General features: G+C 41.3%; 1 protein-coding gene across 30 annotated transcripts in view; it reads left to right on the top strand.

The window, feature by feature from the left end:
- NEB (nebulin) overlaps positions 1-18,043 on the top strand; it is a 214,083-nt gene that overhangs the window by 178,471 nt on the left and 17,569 nt on the right. For 28 of the 30 annotated variants that reach the window (XM_045479788.1, XM_045479819.1, XM_045479815.1 and 25 more), the window contains 18 exons: positions 247-351; positions 1,017-1,121; positions 1,211-1,321; positions 2,032-2,142; positions 2,386-2,487; positions 2,597-2,701; positions 3,352-3,462; positions 4,205-4,309; positions 4,860-4,964; positions 6,349-6,453; positions 7,693-7,803; positions 8,223-8,333; positions 9,419-9,532; positions 10,465-10,569; positions 13,689-13,793; positions 14,337-14,441; positions 15,098-15,190; positions 16,441-16,533. In XM_045479788.1, coding sequence (XP_045335744.1) covers positions 247-351; positions 1,017-1,121; positions 1,211-1,321; positions 2,032-2,142; positions 2,386-2,487; positions 2,597-2,701; positions 3,352-3,462; positions 4,205-4,309; positions 4,860-4,964; positions 6,349-6,453; positions 7,693-7,803; positions 8,223-8,333; positions 9,419-9,532; positions 10,465-10,569; positions 13,689-13,793; positions 14,337-14,441; positions 15,098-15,190; positions 16,441-16,533 — 1,902 coding nt within the window. The remainder of the gene's footprint in view (positions 1-246; positions 352-1,016; positions 1,122-1,210; positions 1,322-2,031; positions 2,143-2,385; positions 2,488-2,596; positions 2,702-3,351; positions 3,463-4,204; positions 4,310-4,859; positions 4,965-6,348; positions 6,454-7,692; positions 7,804-8,222; positions 8,334-9,418; positions 9,533-10,464; positions 10,570-13,688; positions 13,794-14,336; positions 14,442-15,097; positions 15,191-16,440; positions 16,534-18,043) is intronic. The other 2 variants (XM_045479797.1, XM_045479796.1) reach the window with 2 other exon arrangements.

Here is an 18,043-nt window from a genome sequence, read left to right as displayed (position 1 = left end):
ACAGGAAGCAGAGCCGCTGCCGTGGAGCCTGGTCTCCTGCAGGTGGGGTTGGAAACTGGGGGTGAGCAGGCTGGGAGGGCTTGGTCCTGGCCACGGGGCTGGAGAGGGGGAGCCCAGCATGCAGTGAGGGGCCAGGAAGCCTCTGCCCCCATTCCAGCAGCAAGTCGTCATAGTGCCCTTCAAAGGAGGATCCCTTACAAATTTAATCAAATGCCCGCTTCTTCCTCTGCCTTTCTTCTGTTTCAGTTTGAATATAAGCTGGACCGAGAGTTCCTCAAGGGTTGCAAGCTCTCTGTCACTGATGATAAAGACATGGTCTTGGCCCTGAGGAATTCTATAATAGAAAGTGACGTAAGTATCCGGTGCCTTCCATGATGGCTCACCTCACTCGGGGCTGTCCTCTGTGCCACAGTCTCCAGCCACACCCAAGGAACGACAGAGAAGGCTGCTGGTGTAGGAGCTCAGGCGTGAGTCCTGAAATACGACCCTGCCCCTTGAACACCAGCCACATGGCGGAGTAGGGTCACAGCAGGGGAAACCATTAAACCCAGGTGTTCATTCTTGTTTTATACTGCACCACGAGATAATTCACACAGCAAGAATTGGGAACTGAAGTTCTGGCTGGATTCTATGCGGAAACATTCATTTTTGTGTGATCATATTCTTCCTCTGCTGCTGTTTCCTCATCTGTAAAGGAGAAACAGGAATGCCTCCCAGGCTTCAGGGGGCAGATCACATGACATATTTGAAAGTCCTTTGAACTAAGGCTAGGTGTATAAAGAAAGATTCATCATGAAATCCATTTTGATTGTTATTGAAGCCTCAACTTGCAAGAGAGAAAGAACATCTCTTTTGTACATTTTCCAAGATTTCCAAACATCGAGTCTTTTATTGAGTTTAATGTTCATCCTGTGTCAGTGGTGCTGTTTTCCCAGCTCTGTCTAGTGATTTGGGGACTGAATAAATATATACAGGACACCCAGACTAACTAAAGAAATATTTTTTCACCCCTGTAGCTGAAATACAAAGAGAAACATGTCAAGGAAAGAGGAACCTGCCATGCTGTGCCTGACACTCCTCAGATCCTCCTGGCAAAGACTGTCAGCAATCTGGTGTCTGAGGTAATCCTCTAGCAACCATATGCTCTCCTTCCGACTTGGGCTAACGCCCCAAGCAGACACTCTAACAAGCTCTCTGTGGATTCCCTCAGAACAAGTACAAGGACCACGTCAAGAAGCACTTGGCCCAGGGCTCATACACAACACTGCCAGAGACCAGGGACACTATTCACGTCAAGGAAGTGACCAAGAATGTCAGTGATGTAAGTGACCAGCCCCACAACTCTTGGCACAGCAATACCACTTTACCGTAGAACCCAGGGAAATCCAGCACAAGCTGCCTTTTTGCTTACAAGGGCTTTCTTTTATGTCGCTTCACCCTTACCATCGATGCCCATTTGTGAATTTTCAATTCTGCTTCAAAGGAGGACTTGATATTTATTAGGTTTCCAATTATGGCAACTAGAGAAAATGTGGGTTTTGCCACAGGGCATGTTATCTGCAGGACAAGATGTTAGTAACCCAGTGTTAATAAAAGGTGGAAGCATTGCTGATTAAGAGTGGCCTCTCCTGTCATTAAACTGCTCAACAATTTTAGAGAAGTAAAATCACCACTTTGTATCTGCGTAATCTCTGCCCACTTTGTCCTTATCAGTGATGCTTTAATAATCATGGTATTATATTTTTAGAGCCCTTTATGGTTCCATGTATTTTTCCAAGATAGAAATGGCAAATGAAAAGAACTTAATTGGCTTGTAGTCAGTTCTCCAAAGATTGCTATGTGTTTCCAGTGTTGGGTTCCAGGACAGAAATGACCGGGAAGAGCTAGAATATGGATCAGAGATCCAGGTTCCACACTGAGGCCAAAATAGCAAGCCACAGATTTTCCTGGAGGTCTTCTCACAGTTCCTCAAGTAAATCAGTTCTGTTCCCAGACTCCTCTGCTCACATAAATAATTCTGTCTTTATTTAGACAAATTACAAAAAGAAGTTTGTCAAGGAGAAAGGGAAATCCAACTACTCCATCATGCTGGAGCCCCCAGAGGTGAAACATGCTATGGAAGTGGCCAAGAAGCAGAGTAATGTAAGTCCTCCTACCCCTCTATACTCTCAGGGGTTCTGTTGAGCTGGTGGATCCTAAATTGGAGCATATTGAGCTATTTCCTGTGAGTGGTAGCCCTACTTTCTCTGTCTGGTAGTTTAAAAAATACGGTAGCTTAAAAAATTGGCTTGCTTTTAATAAAAAGTTTCCTTGTGCTTAATGAGGACTTTTTTAAAGGTAGCATATCTCCCAAGTGAGTAAACACTCTTTTTTCTCCAAACAAAGGTTGCTTACAAAAAAGATGCCAAGGAAAACCTGCATTACACCACAGTGGCCGATCGGCCGGACATCAAGAAGGCCACGCAGGCAGCCAAACAGGCCAGTGAGGTAAGGGTGTGGTTAAAACGTACCTGCTCCCCAGAGGTCACTGCCACCAAGTAGTACAAGGCACCCACCCCCTAGAATGTATTGCCTATCTTGGTTTTCTTTGATTCAGGTGGAGTACAGAGCCAAGCACCGTAAGGAAGGCAGCCATGGGTTAAGCATGCTTGGTCGCCCAGACATTGAAATGGCCAAGAAGGCAGCCAAGCTGAGCAGCCAGGTAATACAGATGGGCGAGTGGCAGCTCTCATGTGAAAAACCTGTGGGAGGAAGTTGTTCCCAGAATGAAAGTGCAATAGTAGCCACAAAAGAGATCCTCAGTCTTTGATAAAAGTGCTGAGCTTGGAAAAGTGGTATCATGAAGGCATACCAAGTACCTTCTCTCTCCTTTCTGTCAAACATCTCAAGCCTTTCTCATTCTCCACTTTTCCACTTGTGGGTGTGTCTAGATGTTTGTGTGCTTAACTATCTTCATGGAAGAGAAACATCGATTGTGAGGGCCTACTGGCACCTCTCCTCAGGTAGTAAGATTACATCCCAAGGGTGGGATTCATACTTGGGTCAACTGTGGGAACTTAACAGGCACAAGTAATGACATTTGAACTTCTAGAACCCACCCGGATGCAGCCACCTTTATTCTTTCATTCAGCATCCGTATATTTCATGACTGGGCTAAGAACTAGGGGATGAATGGATGAACATAACTATTAGCTGTGCTTTTCTTTATGCTTCCAAGTGTCCTATTCGGAAAACAAGTTGTATGATCACTTTACATAGGACGTGTTCTTTTGTATTTATATTTCGTCCGTTTCTTAGTTTTCAAAATAATTGATGCTCAGAAATAATTTGGAGTTTTGCACTTCCTGTTAGGTTAAATACCGAGAAAATTTCAACAAAGAGAAGGGCAAAACACCAAAATACAATCCAAAAGACAGCCAGCTCTACAAAGTCATGAAAGATGCTAACAATCTTGCAAGTGAGGTATGTGTGTGTGTTTTTTTTTTAATTGTGGTAAAATATATCACATGAAATTTGCCATTTTAAATATTTTCAGATGTACAATTGAGGGACGCCTATCTGGCTCAGTCATAAAAACATATGACTCTTGGATCTCAGGGTCATGAGTTCAAGCCCCACGCTGGGTGTAGAGATTACTTAAATAAATACACACACACACACACACACACACACACATACATAGGATGTATAATTGAGTGTCATTGACTACATTCACAGTGTTGTCCACATACCACCGTTATCTCCATCACCCCAAACAAATTCTACAACCATTAAGCAATAATTCTCCATTCCTCTCTCCCCCTAGGCCCCTGGTAATCTCTATAAATCTCTTTTCTGTCTCTATGAATTTGCCTATTAGAGAATTTTATATAAGTGGAATCATACAATATTTGTCTTTTTTTGTCTGGCTTATGTCACTTACCATGTTTTCTAGGTTCGTCCGTGTCATAGCATTTGTCAGAACTGAAGTTCTTCCTATGACTAAATAATAATCTCGTTGTATGTATACACCACATTTTACTTCCCCATCTGTTGATGGACGCTTGAGTTGTTGCCACTGTTTAGCTACTGTGAACTAGGGGTGTTATTTTCATCACCATCTCCAGCACTTGTTTCAGGATATGGGATATCGTAGCATGGCTTCCATTAGTACTGTTTTCCGTTTCCTGTTTATGTGATTTCTTTCTTTCCCCTGGACTTGCAGGTTAAATATAAGGCTGACCTGAAGAAACTTCACAAACCTGTGACTGACATGAAGGAATCTCTGATAATGAATCACGTGCTGAATACGAGTCAGCTTGCCAGTTCTGTAAGCTCAGCCATTTGCTACAGAAACAGCATGTTTCACCCATTTGTGGCTGAATTCCTTTGCTGAACTCACACACATCTTCTCTGCTCCTGAGATGCTAGCTTTAGAAAACTCTTCTGTTGTTTGAATGCATTCTTCCAAATTAAACATTAGTCTATCCATTCTCCACTGACTGTAACATCTCTCAGAATATAAAAATGCTTTTATTCTTCAAGTATTTAAACTTTTATTTCCCAATTAACTAAGCCCTTCCCTCCTTCTAAGGACATGGAATTATGGTTTGGAATAATTTCTTTCACTTTTCACTTTTCACTTTTAAAACCTACTTTGAATAAGCCATTTAACCAAAGTATTTACCATCCTGTATTAACTGGCAGTACAGAATGTGGATCTTCCTCCTTTAAAAGGTTTTTGTAACCGCCCACTTACTGTTTGCTGGTTTTAATTTGGTCTTGATGCTGCTGCTGCATAAATGTCTAACCTAAAGAGGAAAAACAGAAATGCTGAGCAGTATTTCTCTCAATGTGCCTTTATGCCACTTTCCCCTCAGTACCAGTACAAGAAGAATTATGAGAAGAGTAAAGGCCACTACCACACAATACCAGATAATCTGGAGCAGCTTCATCTAAAGGAGGCCACAGAATTACAGAGTATAGTAAGTCAATCAAGACGGCCTTCTGTCCTGATGCTCGTTCAGCCACAGTGTCAAAAAATGTTCATGGATTCCCCCTCAGAATGGTAGTTACAGTTTTAATAACCATTGCTGGAGAAAACTGCCCAAAGATATAAGGGGGCTTGGAATTTAGTGGCATTTTGCAACAAAACTTTATGTTCTAAATAAGAGCATCGACATGTATTGGAGACACAGTGCCGGTGTATGCAATGTGTGTTATTCAGATTACTGACAGGGGCTGGAAGCATACGTATTATGTTACAAGGGGGACAGACCCCTCACACCAACCCCACTGTGCCCTCACAAGTCTGCACCCCCACTAAGGATGTAAGCCTTACAATGATGATAGAGAGCCTTAGGAGGATTTTGAACAGAGAAGTGACCTGATCAGATATACCACCGAAATATCTGAGGGTATTTAAGAAATTGCAAAATTTGTAAAATAAAGTTTCTCAAAAGAAAGGACTCAGAGAAGGAGTTTGTTGTCACACGACTTCCTATATCACAAATTATTTAGGTTGGCATTATTTAGGTTTCTTGTTGGGCATTCACAAAGAGGGCTAAATTACTGGAAGTGTCTTCGTGTCATCTGGGAAGCAGCCCGCATCCCCAGCTTTCTATTTTGAGCAAGATTGCTGAGACTGAGCATTGCCATTAAGATGCTCTGTGAACAAGGGCCTCTGTCTCTCTGACTTTCAATTTCTGAATATCTATGGGCTGCCCCCACTCCTAATCACACGTAATGAGGATGAGAACATTGTATTTGTAAAATAGTTCAGAGAGGTCTTTTGTGAAGGTCAAATTTATTAAGTCATCCAACATGTAAAGTAGTTTTCATTTCTATATGAATTTATATTGACTGCATTGAATATGTGACCAGTTATGACCGAGACCCAGTTATTGACATATAAATAAAGTTGTGTGTGTTATCTATCAAATTAGGACCCCAGGTCTCTGATAAAAGTCCTTACGAAAGAAAATCTAGAGATATTTCTCAGAAATATGGTTAGATGCTATGGTTAAAATGTTCACATCTACACATACCAGATCTTGTCCAACCTTCATCTTATGGGTGCTTTCCCCATGCATTTCCTTCCTCAACATTTCTCTCAGCTGATTCTTCTGCAGTGATTCTTTGTTTCCTTGGATTGAACATAAATCCTATTATGCCTTGCAGACAGTAATGGTATTTTCTCCCAGGCAATAACAAAAAGTACTAGATCTGAAACACTACAGGAACCTGTTTTGGGTGGCAATGAGGTGCCACTCAGGTGGACTAATGTATCAGTTACAAACTATCCCTAAACTGGCCTCTGTCTGTGAATTGATCAGAGGAGTTATATCTAATAAGGCTTTTCATCACTAGGTGAAATACAAAGAAAAGTACGAAAAGGAACGAGGAAAGCCCATGTTGGACTTTGAAACACCAACGTACATCACCGCCAAAGAGTCTCAACAGATGCAAAGTGGGGTAAGTTCTACAAAAACACACCACACAGCAAACATACATCAAGCTGTTAAAAACAAACTCTGCCCTCAAATGTGTCCAGCCTTCTGTTATCCAAAAGTTGTAGATGACGGAAATTTTATTGACATGTGGTCACTAAAATTTTTCCATCTCAGAAATCTTATGATTCGGTTATAACAAATATTCTGAATACTAAACATTTATTGTATGTTTTATTTCAACCCTCATTTCCATAGCATTAGAGCATAGCAAACTACTCCTAACTCTGAAGCAAATTATATTGAATGTAATATGAATTTTTCTTTGACAAATGAGAGTTTCCCTCTGCACAGACCCACCATTGGCTTTGGATTGCTCTTGTCTTAATAGGAAACCCCAACCAAACAAGAGATTAGTAATCAAGATGTTTATCAAAACAGCAAAAGCCAAGATGCCATATTTCCTATTTTAGAAATGTAACCGGAAGCATCTAAAAAAAACATTGTTTTTTCCCTTTTTAACCAATAGCAGAGAAGAATGGAATCTTACTTTGAATGTTAGGAGGTCTGTTTTCACTGGGAAACAGACTTATTTTGGATTGCATTTTACCTCTCCCCCCATGGGGCATATCTCCAACTATAAAGATAAATGGTTGTTAATAAAGTAGCATTTTACAGAGCTTTCTGGTATATAGAAGGCCAAATAATCAAAAGTTAAACTATGTTTCATATGATTAGTGAATGTGGGCAAAGGGTTTGTGGGAGTTCCTTGTACTAGTCTTGCACCTTTTCTGTAAATTTAAAATCCTATCAAAATTAAAAAGGCCAAATTTGCATTTGGTGCCCTCAGGCTCTTCTTCCTCTGCATTGTTATCTTCCCCTCACTTACTTCTAGTTCAGAAGTAAAATCTTTTGTTGCCTGGGGAGAGATGACAATGGATTCAGAGTCTGATGGCGCATGTGACCTTCTGCTGTCCTGCCCTATTGTGAAGCAGGGAGTGGGGCCGCCTGAGTCACAGCGTTTGACAAGTGAACAAGGAGCCCAACAGGGCTTCTCAACAGCTGAGTCTCTTTTGCTGTAGACAAAGAATTTCCAGAATAATCAGACTCATTTCAAACGTGTGACTGTTAGCAAAACTATGATCCAGTTAAAAGGCCATACATAGAAGGTCAATGTTATAATCTTTTTTTCTTCCTAGGTTTGAGAAATAAGTTGTGATAAAGATTCTTTTTTTAATTTGTGTTTCCTTCCTACTCACATTAGAAAGAATATAGGAAAGATTATGAAGAGTCCATTAAAGGCAGAAACCTGACGGGCCTGGAGGTCACGCCAGCTTTATTACATGTCAAATATGCAACCAAAATAGCCAGCGAGGTAGTGCCCACTTGGTCTTTTCTTTCCCTGTTGATCCCAATAATTGCACTAATGACACTCATCAATGTTCCTTCTAGCAAGTTCATCACTACCTAACTTTCGCGGGTTTCAAGTTGGGTTCACATGTGTTTGGTATTACCATCTAATCTATTACTCACGTTAATACTTCTCATTTTTTAATTGAATACCTAATAAAATATGCTTACCTTAGCATCCTGTTAATGTCTAGTTTCTTATCTGATATTTAGTATTAACCGATGACCTGCCTTTATGCATATCTTTAATCACTAAACTGTAACTATCTAAAATTGGAAGGGTATTTTTTCTTTTTTTCTTTTTTTTTTTTTTTTTGGCTCTTTATTTAAGAGGAACAATCCGGGTTTTCTTGTCAGTGATGTTGCTTTTATTTTGTGATATAGAAAGAATACAGGAAAGATCTAGAGGAAAGCATCCGTGGGAAGGGTCTCAGTGAAATGGAAGACACACCTGACATGCTAAGAGCAAAGAACGCCACTCAAATCCTCAATGAGGTAGGCCCACAGCCAACTGCATGCATATAATTAACAGAGCATCTTCTTCCTCCAAGCCAAGTTACACTGAAAAAGGAAGAGAGAAAAAGAGAGTTTTGAATTTCAAATTCCATATCTAACGTGGTTATTAGCCATTAAATAAGTGATATCTCAATTTCTGATGAGTTGAGATTATAACAGTTTGTATCTAGTGGCTATCATAATCTATTTATCTATTTGATAGATAAATGGATAGACAGATAGATAGATCTATTTGATTTAACCACAATCCATTTGGTGAGCTCGTTTAAAAAAAATTTTTTTAATGTTTATTTATTCCTGAGACACAGACAGAGCATGAGTGGGGGAGGGGCAGAGAGAGAGGGAGACACAGAATCAGAAGCAGGCTCCAGGCTCTGAGCTGTCAGCACAGAGCCTGACGCTGGGCTCAAACTCACAAACCGTGAGATCATGACCTGAGCTGAAGTCAGTTGCTCAACTGACTGAGCCACCCAGGCACCCATAGTGAGCTTGTTTAAATTAAAATACCATATTGGAGTGTTGGGCACCTAGGTTCAAAACTAGTTATGTAGCAGACCAAATTTAAAAATTTTTTTATACTTTGGTTGTCTTTTTATTTATTTAGTTTTTAGAGAGAGAGAGAGTGTGTGTGTGTGCAAGCGAGGGAGGGGTAAAGGGAGAGGGAAATAGAGGGTCCCAAGCAGGCTCCATGCTGAGCACAGAGCCCAACATGGGGTTCGACCTCATGACTGAGATTATGACCTGAGCTGAAATCAAGAGTCCGATGCTTAACTGACTAGGCCCCCCAGGTGCCCCTGTACTTCGATTTTCTAAGTAGAGAATGCTAAAAGTGTTTAAAAGGAAGGCTTCCATGTTGATGTGAGTAGAATAGTTTCCTATTCTACTCCTGCTTCCTATTCTATTTCCTATTCTTGGTTTCTGTGGTCACTATTGCCTCTGACCACATGGAATGGTGAAGGTGAACACTAGTAACAGAAATGATATATTATGTGGATTTATTTTCATGCTATACATTTACTACCTAGTTGTGAAAGTTAGGTAACTGTTTTTTAATGCTACTACAGAAAGAATATAAGAGAGACTTGGAGCTGGAAGTCAAAGGAAGAGGTCTGAATGCCATGGCCAATGAAACTCCTGACTTCATGAGGGCCAGGAATGCTACTGATATTGCCAGTCAGGTCAGTGTCATTATTTCAGGTCAATCTTGGAAAAAAAAAAAAAAAGTTGTGATTACAACACATATTGTCCTTCTATTATCTTACTTGGTCAATAACAGTCATATGTATATAGTGGCATTTTTAAACATCTGCCTGGTGGAATCCATTCTAATATAAGAATCAGAAACCCTATGCCAGGCCTGCAAAGGGTTTGTCTGTCTTTCTGAGTCTATAACCACAGAAGACATTCAGAGCAAAGGGTAGAACTTGGGGAACTTGGAGCTAGGGCAGATTCTGACATCTTGGTTATATTTGTTCATCATTTCACCCCCATTCAGCACGAAGAATTCCTTGTTTAGACTATTTTGGGGGTTCTTTCTTTTCCTCCTTTCAAGACCTAAATTTATTTTTTTTTCACTTTTTTTTTCAATATATGAAATTTATTGTCAAATTGGTTTCCATACAACACCCAGTGCTCATCCCAAAATGTGCCCTCCTCAACACCCATCACCCACCCTCCCCTCCCTCCCACCCCCCATCAACCCTCAGTTTGTTCTCAGTTTTTAACAGTCTCTTATGCTTTGTCTCAAGACCTAAATTTAAACGTAGTTTTTAGACATCTCACATTGTCTTTTGCTTATTTGTCCTGCTCCCAGCTCTTCTATATGTAAACAATCCATGCCTTACTATGTGTTGATCATCTTGCTCCTTTCCCATTACTTCTTCCCTCCCCAGCCCCTATGCCAAATTACATAGTAAGTCTTTCAATAGCTAGGACTCAACCTTTCTGACTTTCTCTTTCATACAAAGCTATAAACACAATAGGAAAAAATATCGAATCTCAAATGAATGAATCCTTTTGGAAAAGAAATACTGACCACCTCGTAATCAAACAAAATCAACAAACATGTACATTGTAAACATTTACCCAATTTTGGGGTGCTCTGTTGCAGATTAAGTATAAGCAATCAGCAGAAATGGAAAAAGCCAATTTCACTTCTGTGGTTGATACTCCAGAGATCATTCATGCCCAGCAAGTCAAGAACCTTTCAAGCCAGGTAAGGACATTCATTGGAATATCATTCATAGACCCCAGGCGTGAGGAACAAAAAAGTCTTTCCATGAATACCTAAGTAGCCTCTTTCAAAACACAGTTTTGCCCAACAAAAGAGAAGCTGAGGTTGCTGTATCCAAATTAAAATAGATTATGGGAGGGAACTTTAAGGTGCTGACAAACTCTTACATGGTACCACCCATATTAATGAATCAGTATTTTAACAAGTAAAATCTCCTATAATGTGGATGTAAAATTTATGTGCAAATCTGGAAGAAACAAAGTAGACAGTCCCTATCTGGAATATCAGTCTCCTTAACCAGATTGAAATAGGTCATCAACACCAACCATGCAATCTAACCCCAATTCTTCCCATGAGAGATAACTCTCTATCTTCCCACAAACAGAAATGAAGGGAAGTAGAAGGTCTTTTATAGACCAGGATATACCCTCATTTGTTTTCATTTTCAGTGATATCAGGGATCTGCAATTTGTTTAAGAAGCTACAAGGTAGAATTTTTGCTTGTCTTCTGAGCAGTGAGTTATAAAGCTGTCGTGACCTGACTAGGCTATGCATTATAAACACCTGAGAATATAATTTTCCTAGTCCCACCCTGGAATTTTAAAGCTACTAAGACTGATGTAGGCCCTGGAAATCTGTTTTTATTTGTTTGTTTCTTTTCAGTCGTCACAGGTGATCTCTCAATGGCCAATTGCGTCAGGGAAATTATGAATTTAAATCCTGTACTATCAACATATAATTTTATATCGTAAAATTAGACATGAAAAATCGTTATCACTAGAGAATTGTTTATTTAAGAAATAGATATATTCAAATGGGAGAAATAAACCTTTTGTTTTGGGGATGGGTGGGGAATCATTAACAAAATTATATGGGCCCCAAACTACTATGTTGTGTTCATTGGGGGAAGTCAGCATTCTTGGGGCTGTGAGAGGCTTGCCAGCTGTATAACCTTGAGCTTTTTGACAATGCTGATCTTTCAAGAAAACCCAAGAGTGCAGGCCTTTTCCAGGGAAGAATTAAATCACTTACTCTGTTCTCCTGGGACTTTCCTCTGCTAGTTCCTCAAGGCATAAAATATGGCCAGACGAGTTACTTCCCTCCCAATTTAAATTAGTATTTACCTTTCAGTGATGTAGTAGTGCTGGTACTTTCTACAAAATTGCTTCTTGGTTTCCAGTGAAAAGTACATATTTTATAACTTCTAAATCTCATACTTGGGGGTTAATGCAAACAGTCTAAATGGGCCCACAAATTCAGGATAATATATTAAATACTTTTTTAAAAAATTTTTGTTTTTAATGTTTATTTTTGAGAGAGAGAGACAGAGTGTGAGTGGGGGAGGGGCAGAGAGAGAGAGAGAGAGACAGACAGACAGACAGACAGACAGAATCTGAAGCAGGCTCCAGGCTCTGAGCCATTAGCACAGAGCCTGATGTGGGGCTTCATCCCCCAAACTGTGAGATCATGACCCAAGCTAAAGTCTGGCGCTCAGCTGACTGAGCCACCCAGGTGCCCCATATACTAAATACTTCCTAATGCCAGGGATCTAGGACTCTTGCCCTTCATAACACCCCCAATTCCAAATACAAACTGATCACCCCTCTTAGTGACCATCACTAGCTTGGCCAAGCAGTTAAGGCAGCTTTTGCTCAATGTTAAGAAAATAAGAGGAAAAGAAAAGGGCACCTGGGTGGCTCAGTCGGTTGAGTGCCTGACCTCGGCTTAGGTCATGATCTCACGGTTTGTGGGTTCGAGACCCACATCCGGCTCTGTGTTGACAGCTCAGAACCTGGAGCCTGCTTCGGATTCTGTATCTCCCTCTCTCTCTGCCCCTCCCCTGCTCGCTGGCACTCTAACTCTCAAAAATGAATACACGTTAAAGAAAAGAAAAGAAGAAAAGAAAAGAAAAAAAAAGAAAAAAGAAAAAAGAAGGACTGGTCTTACCCCTTTCCCAGGAGAAAGAAAACTCTTTGCCTTACATTTGCGTAACTAAGAAAATTCATTCAGGTTACTTTTTCCTGAACTGGGAATGTGATGAACTGTTCTTTCCTTCCAGAAATCTTTGTTTTAACTGGCTTCTTGTTAAACATCTAAACTGAAATCTCTTATTGACTGAAACAGCTATCATCTTTGAGATCAAATCTTTCAACATATAAATGTAATTCATAATGTGTGTGTAGTACAAGTTAGACGAGAGAGCTGTACAAAGAATAGTTTTATCCCCTTGCAAAAGTAGCTAGCCTTTCTGCCACACCCAAACTTCCCTGAAAAGTGGGAGAAACTGGAGGTAAACAAAGCTGGAGAGAAAAGTGAAAGGACTTAGTGACAAGCAATAAAAGAAAAATCTGGTTCTCAGGCAAAGTATGTGTTCTGCTGCAAAGATTAACCAAAGTGAGTCAGTTCTGTTGCAGGGACTGACTGTATAGGTGTCTGGCAGAAGAGCAGACCTGTGGGCACAGTGTCCAACCAAAGGCTCGGCAGGGTCAGGAAAGCCTGAGAGAGGTGAAGGCCAGCTCAGAGCCTTGGCCAGTCAGTTGGTCGTAATGCTGTTTAGCAGAGCCCCCAGTGCTGCAGCATCAGAGCCACATTCTGGAAGTACCTGCTGGTCCTGCCTGCCTGGTGCATCCTGTGGCCAGGAACCCCAGCCACACATCAGCTCAGCAAAAATCTCCTTGTCACCAGCTAAGGCCAGCTTTACAGAGGCCTGTTGATGGCTCCTAACCCTCCTGCTTTTCTCTCCCTGCCTGTGGAAGTCCGGCTCCTGGCTGGTTCCCTATCCAGTTCACAGTAGGCACCCCATTGCCAGGAGCCTGGTTGTCCCCTTCCTCGGTGGGCCAGCCAGCGAGGGCCTCCTTCTGCCATCTTTGCCGTGACAGTGGGTCTTACTGGATGCCCAGCCTCAGCTCTCCCAGAAAGAAAAGGCATGGCACTCACTGACCAGAGAGGGCCGTGCTTTAGAACAACCTAATATCCAGGAACAGTCAAAAACCTACAAAGGACTTTCCTTCTGCTGACTGAGCAGGAAGGGCCGTTTTAGGTCCCATTGGCCCATATTCCTGTGGTGTTCTCCATCCTTATTTCTTGGAATCTATTCTCAGAAAAAGTACAAGGAAGATGCAGAGAAGTGCATGTCCTATTATGAGACTGTTTTGGACACTCCAGAGATGCAGAGAGTCCGGGAGAACCAAAAGAACTTCAGCCTTGTAAGTTTTTATTGAATCTAAGACCCAGCCCACTGATCCCTGGGATAAGGCCGGCACTGTGGATGCCTCTGGGCCTACACACTTGGGCCGTCCCCCTGCAGTGGGGCTGTGCGGTGGCCCTTTACAACTCCCACCAGTGGCCCAGGAACTGTGTGCTCCATTCTGCTCCGGGATTACCTGATATTTCAGTACCAAATCATAACGTGAAAGACCCACCTGCTACTGTGTTAGTAGCTTCTTGCCACTGCATGTGAACTGTCTCCATCTTCCATTCGTGCTGACATTGGTCTTTTTCAAAATCGATTCAGGAAGAGATGCATTTTTAAGAAACTTAATTTGATACTTTACAAATTTTAGTGTCTTTAAAATTTTTTTATATAAAATTCTTATTAAAGAATTTCCCTTTGGCTATCGGACCATGATCATTGTGGCATACGTATTTTTTTTTAATTTGGATTTTAACTTCCTTTACACAATATAGACAATTTAAAATATATTTTAAGATGTTGAGATCTTAACAAGATGTTTACTCTTTCTTCATAGCTCCAATACCAGTGTGACCTTAAAAACAGTAAAGGAAAAATTACAGTTGTTCAAGACACGCCAGAAATACTGCGTGTTAAAGAAAATCAAAAGAATTTCAGCTCGGTATATTTACTATTTATTTTCCATTTAATGCTAACCGAATAATTCCATTCTCCTCTGTAGAAATATGCTAGCCTCTTGTTGATTCAGACAATTAACATCTAACCTCCCCAGTTAATACCAGCGGTTATTTGATCGAATTTCCCATACTTTGCTCTAAAAACATGACGCTGGGGACCATTTGAAATAACAACTTAAATCTGCTAACACAGTAACTTTTCTTTCTTCCTAATTTTTTTAATCCCAGAGGAGTAACACGTGTTGTCTTGTTCCATGAAGATAGATTTCTTTTTGACATTGTGATTTCTTTTGTTCTCCTTCCCCAGAATAACTGACTTCACACTTCTTTAACGGATTTTGTGTTTCATATGGGAGGGTTTTCTTTAAATCAACATTTTTCTGGTTTTTCTCATCCTGTGTTAATACAGTACGGTAATCTTGAAAGGGCTCTCAAGATCTGGAAAGTTATCCGTGTTGTATATATGGTAGGAGTTACTGATGCTGATGCAGATGTCAGATCGTCAGATACTCCAGTACCTTGCTAAGGACATTCTCTAGGGTCTTTTGTTTTCACAGAAGCCATGTTTCCTAGTCTTCCTCCAGGAATCGCTGGGCTTTCTTTTCCTCTGTGTAACATTGTCCTGATTCTGAATGGCCAGGTTTTATATAAAGAGGATGTCTCTCCGGGAACGGCAATCGGAAAGACCCCTGAGATGATGAGAGTGAAGCAAACACAGGACCACATTAGCTCGGTAAGGATGCCTCCGTGAACTCACCTGCAGTGTCTTCTGCCTCCCTTTGATAATTTACTTTGAGGGCTGAGCTGCCCTCAGAACCTTTGTCACCAGGAGCTGCTGGAATGGGTGCCTGTGCTGAGCACCGTCGCACAGTCAGCGCGGTGCTGAGCAGGTGTCATGAGGGGAGGTTATGCGTAGGAGATGGAGAGGCTGGTATCAGAGCAAACCAGAGCTAGATGCTGATTCAAGACGTAAAAACAGATTTTAGTCTGGACTGTTAAAATAGGAGAAAGAGATCGGAGTATAGAACTGGGCTCAATTTCAAACACTGCAAGGAAAGCTAAGAATTTATGGGGCACCTGGGTGGCTCAGTCGGTTGAACGCCCAACTTTGGCTCAGGTCATGATCTGGCAGTTGACGAGTTCGAGCCTCGCGTCAGACTCTGTGCTGACAGCTCAGAGCCTGGAGCCTGCTTCGAATTCTGTGTCTCCTCTCTGCCCCTCCCCTGCTCGTGCTCTGTCTCTCTCTGTCTCAAAACTAAATAAACATTAAAAAAAAAATTTTTTTTTTTAAAAAGAAAAGGATTTATATTTGGGGGTGGGAGCAGGGCAGGGGGGTAAGGAGGCAGAGGGAGGACAGAAACTTAGAGAAAACGTCAGGGGTAGGGAGGTTCTGGCTGAACCTACCTAACCAGATTCTTGCTGGCAGCAGGCCAGGGGGACCAGACTTTGCCTGGTGGGCTAAGGAATTTGGTCAGATAACAAGAGTGATGAGATACCAAGGGTAGGGGGATTCTGGCTAAAGGATTCTTGCTAAATTTGGGCAAATACAAAGACAGACTTGGAAGTCCAAAAGTTGAGGCCTGATTGGAAAGAGGAATCAGAGGACCCTGACTAAAGTTTGGTCTAGGAGAGACTGTTTGTCATTTGTAAGAAAATAGAATATGTTAAAGTCAAAAAATCAACCTTCCTAGATATATACATGTGAATATATCTGTCCTGGCCAAATGAACTATTGGGCATAAGAACATTGGAGTGCACGGAAAGATGAGGGGCTACAGTCTAAGTATGGACTCCTCTTTCACCCCACCCTTAATTGATAGGAAAGAGATCAAGTGTCCTTGTCCATAATTGTTCTCCAACCCAGCATCAGATTGGGGCCCCGTTCACACTAAGTGTAGAGTTTGTATTATTTAAATTGTGACTTTACAAACTGCGGAGCTACTAACCAAACACATGCACATGTTCCCATTTTTATATCTGCAGGTGAAGTATAAGGAAACCATTGGACAAGGAACGCCAATCCCTGACCTGCCTGAAGTAAAACGTGTCAAGGAGACACAGAAGCATATTAGCTCGGTAATGGCCCGTGTGTTGGGCATGCATTTGTGCAACCAGCCACCTCCCAATTGCTACCTACCTGTCATCCCTTCTTCCTCCTACCAAGGGCTTCCCGTGCCTTGAGGAGGGTGTGAATTTCCCTCCCTCCATCCTAGATAAGAAACTTCTGTCTTCACATAATTAAGGAGCAGAAGGGACTTGGCTTCTTGATTAATCATCATGCCTGCAGTTTCTAAAGTAAAAAGTGCCAGCAGTAATAAGATTATCAGAATGATTTCAAGTGAGTTAAAAGATATCAATATAAAAATACAAAATATTACATATATAATTGCATATATATTGTATTATATATATAAAATTATACATAATTTTATATAAAATATATAAAAATATATATTTATATATATATTATATATATATAAATATATAAATATATAAAAATATAAAAAATATATATATAGAAAATTATATATATAAGATTTTGTGTTACTCTTATATATATCTTTGCGTGAGTATGCACCTCAGGTTATTCTCCCCCATCCAGGAAAACTCTAGGTAGACTTGTGAAGTCTATGCAGCCTTCTCCTCTCCCTTTCAAGATCTCTTGCCCTGTATCGTCTGCTGTCTTGCAAATGCATTGTGTCTCTAAGGTGCCAGCTGTCATTTATCTACCCACAATGACATATAGTAAGCATGTTCTGTATAGGAATTTCAGGCACCTGTGCATAGTGTCTATCTGTGGGGGAAGGGTGTGAGGGATGGGGGTGGTCCCTCACACCTGAAATAATCAGGTTAAGCATATGTTTCTCCTGACTTCTATCAGGCTAGCCTAGCCTCTCCTCCCCACCTCCCAACACTGTGTGCACGTACACACGCGTGCACAAACGCTCACTCCCTCAGCTTTCCCATCTGTAAGCAGATTCTAAGCAAAAGCTGGCTACTAGCAAGAGACACTGTGGAGCTTGGGAAATATTTGATGGCCAATAAAAGGTGACGACCTTGGTCTTATAGGTTCTGCTGGTCTCTGGAGGACTGAACTCTCATTGCCATTAGGAGACCCTTGATATCTCTCTTGCAAACTGCTCATACTATTTAGATCTCACTCCCTTTTCACTCTTTGCTTATACTCTGGCTTCCTTATGGTACAAATTTCAATCCACATTTTTGTGGCCACCAGTCGAAGAAAACTCCTTTAGTCACTTTTGATTACAACTTCCTGTCTTTCTCTGGTTACGTTTTGTTCTGTTGTCCATGACCAGGTCTGCTGCCTTGCTGGGTAAAGAAACACAAGTTTGTCTAACACGGTAGATTTTTTTTTTTTTTTTAACGTTTTATTTATTTTTGAGACAGAGAGAGACAGAACATGAATGGGGGAGGGGCAGAGAGAGAGGGAGACACAGAATCGGAAGCAGGCTCCAGGCTCTGAGCCATCAGCCCAGAGCCCGACGCAGGGCTCGAACTCACAGACCGTGAGATCGTGACCTGAGCTGAAGTCGGCTGCTTAACCGACTGAGCCACCCAGGCGCCC

Source organism: Leopardus geoffroyi, chromosome C1, assembly GCF_018350155.1.
Source record: "Leopardus geoffroyi isolate Oge1 chromosome C1, O.geoffroyi_Oge1_pat1.0, whole genome shotgun sequence".
In the NCBI taxonomy this organism is placed as follows: Eukaryota; Metazoa; Chordata; class Mammalia; order Carnivora; family Felidae; genus Leopardus; species Leopardus geoffroyi.
The sequence above is the reverse complement of the archived record's forward strand: the minus strand, read 5'-3'. Positions and strand labels throughout refer to the sequence as shown.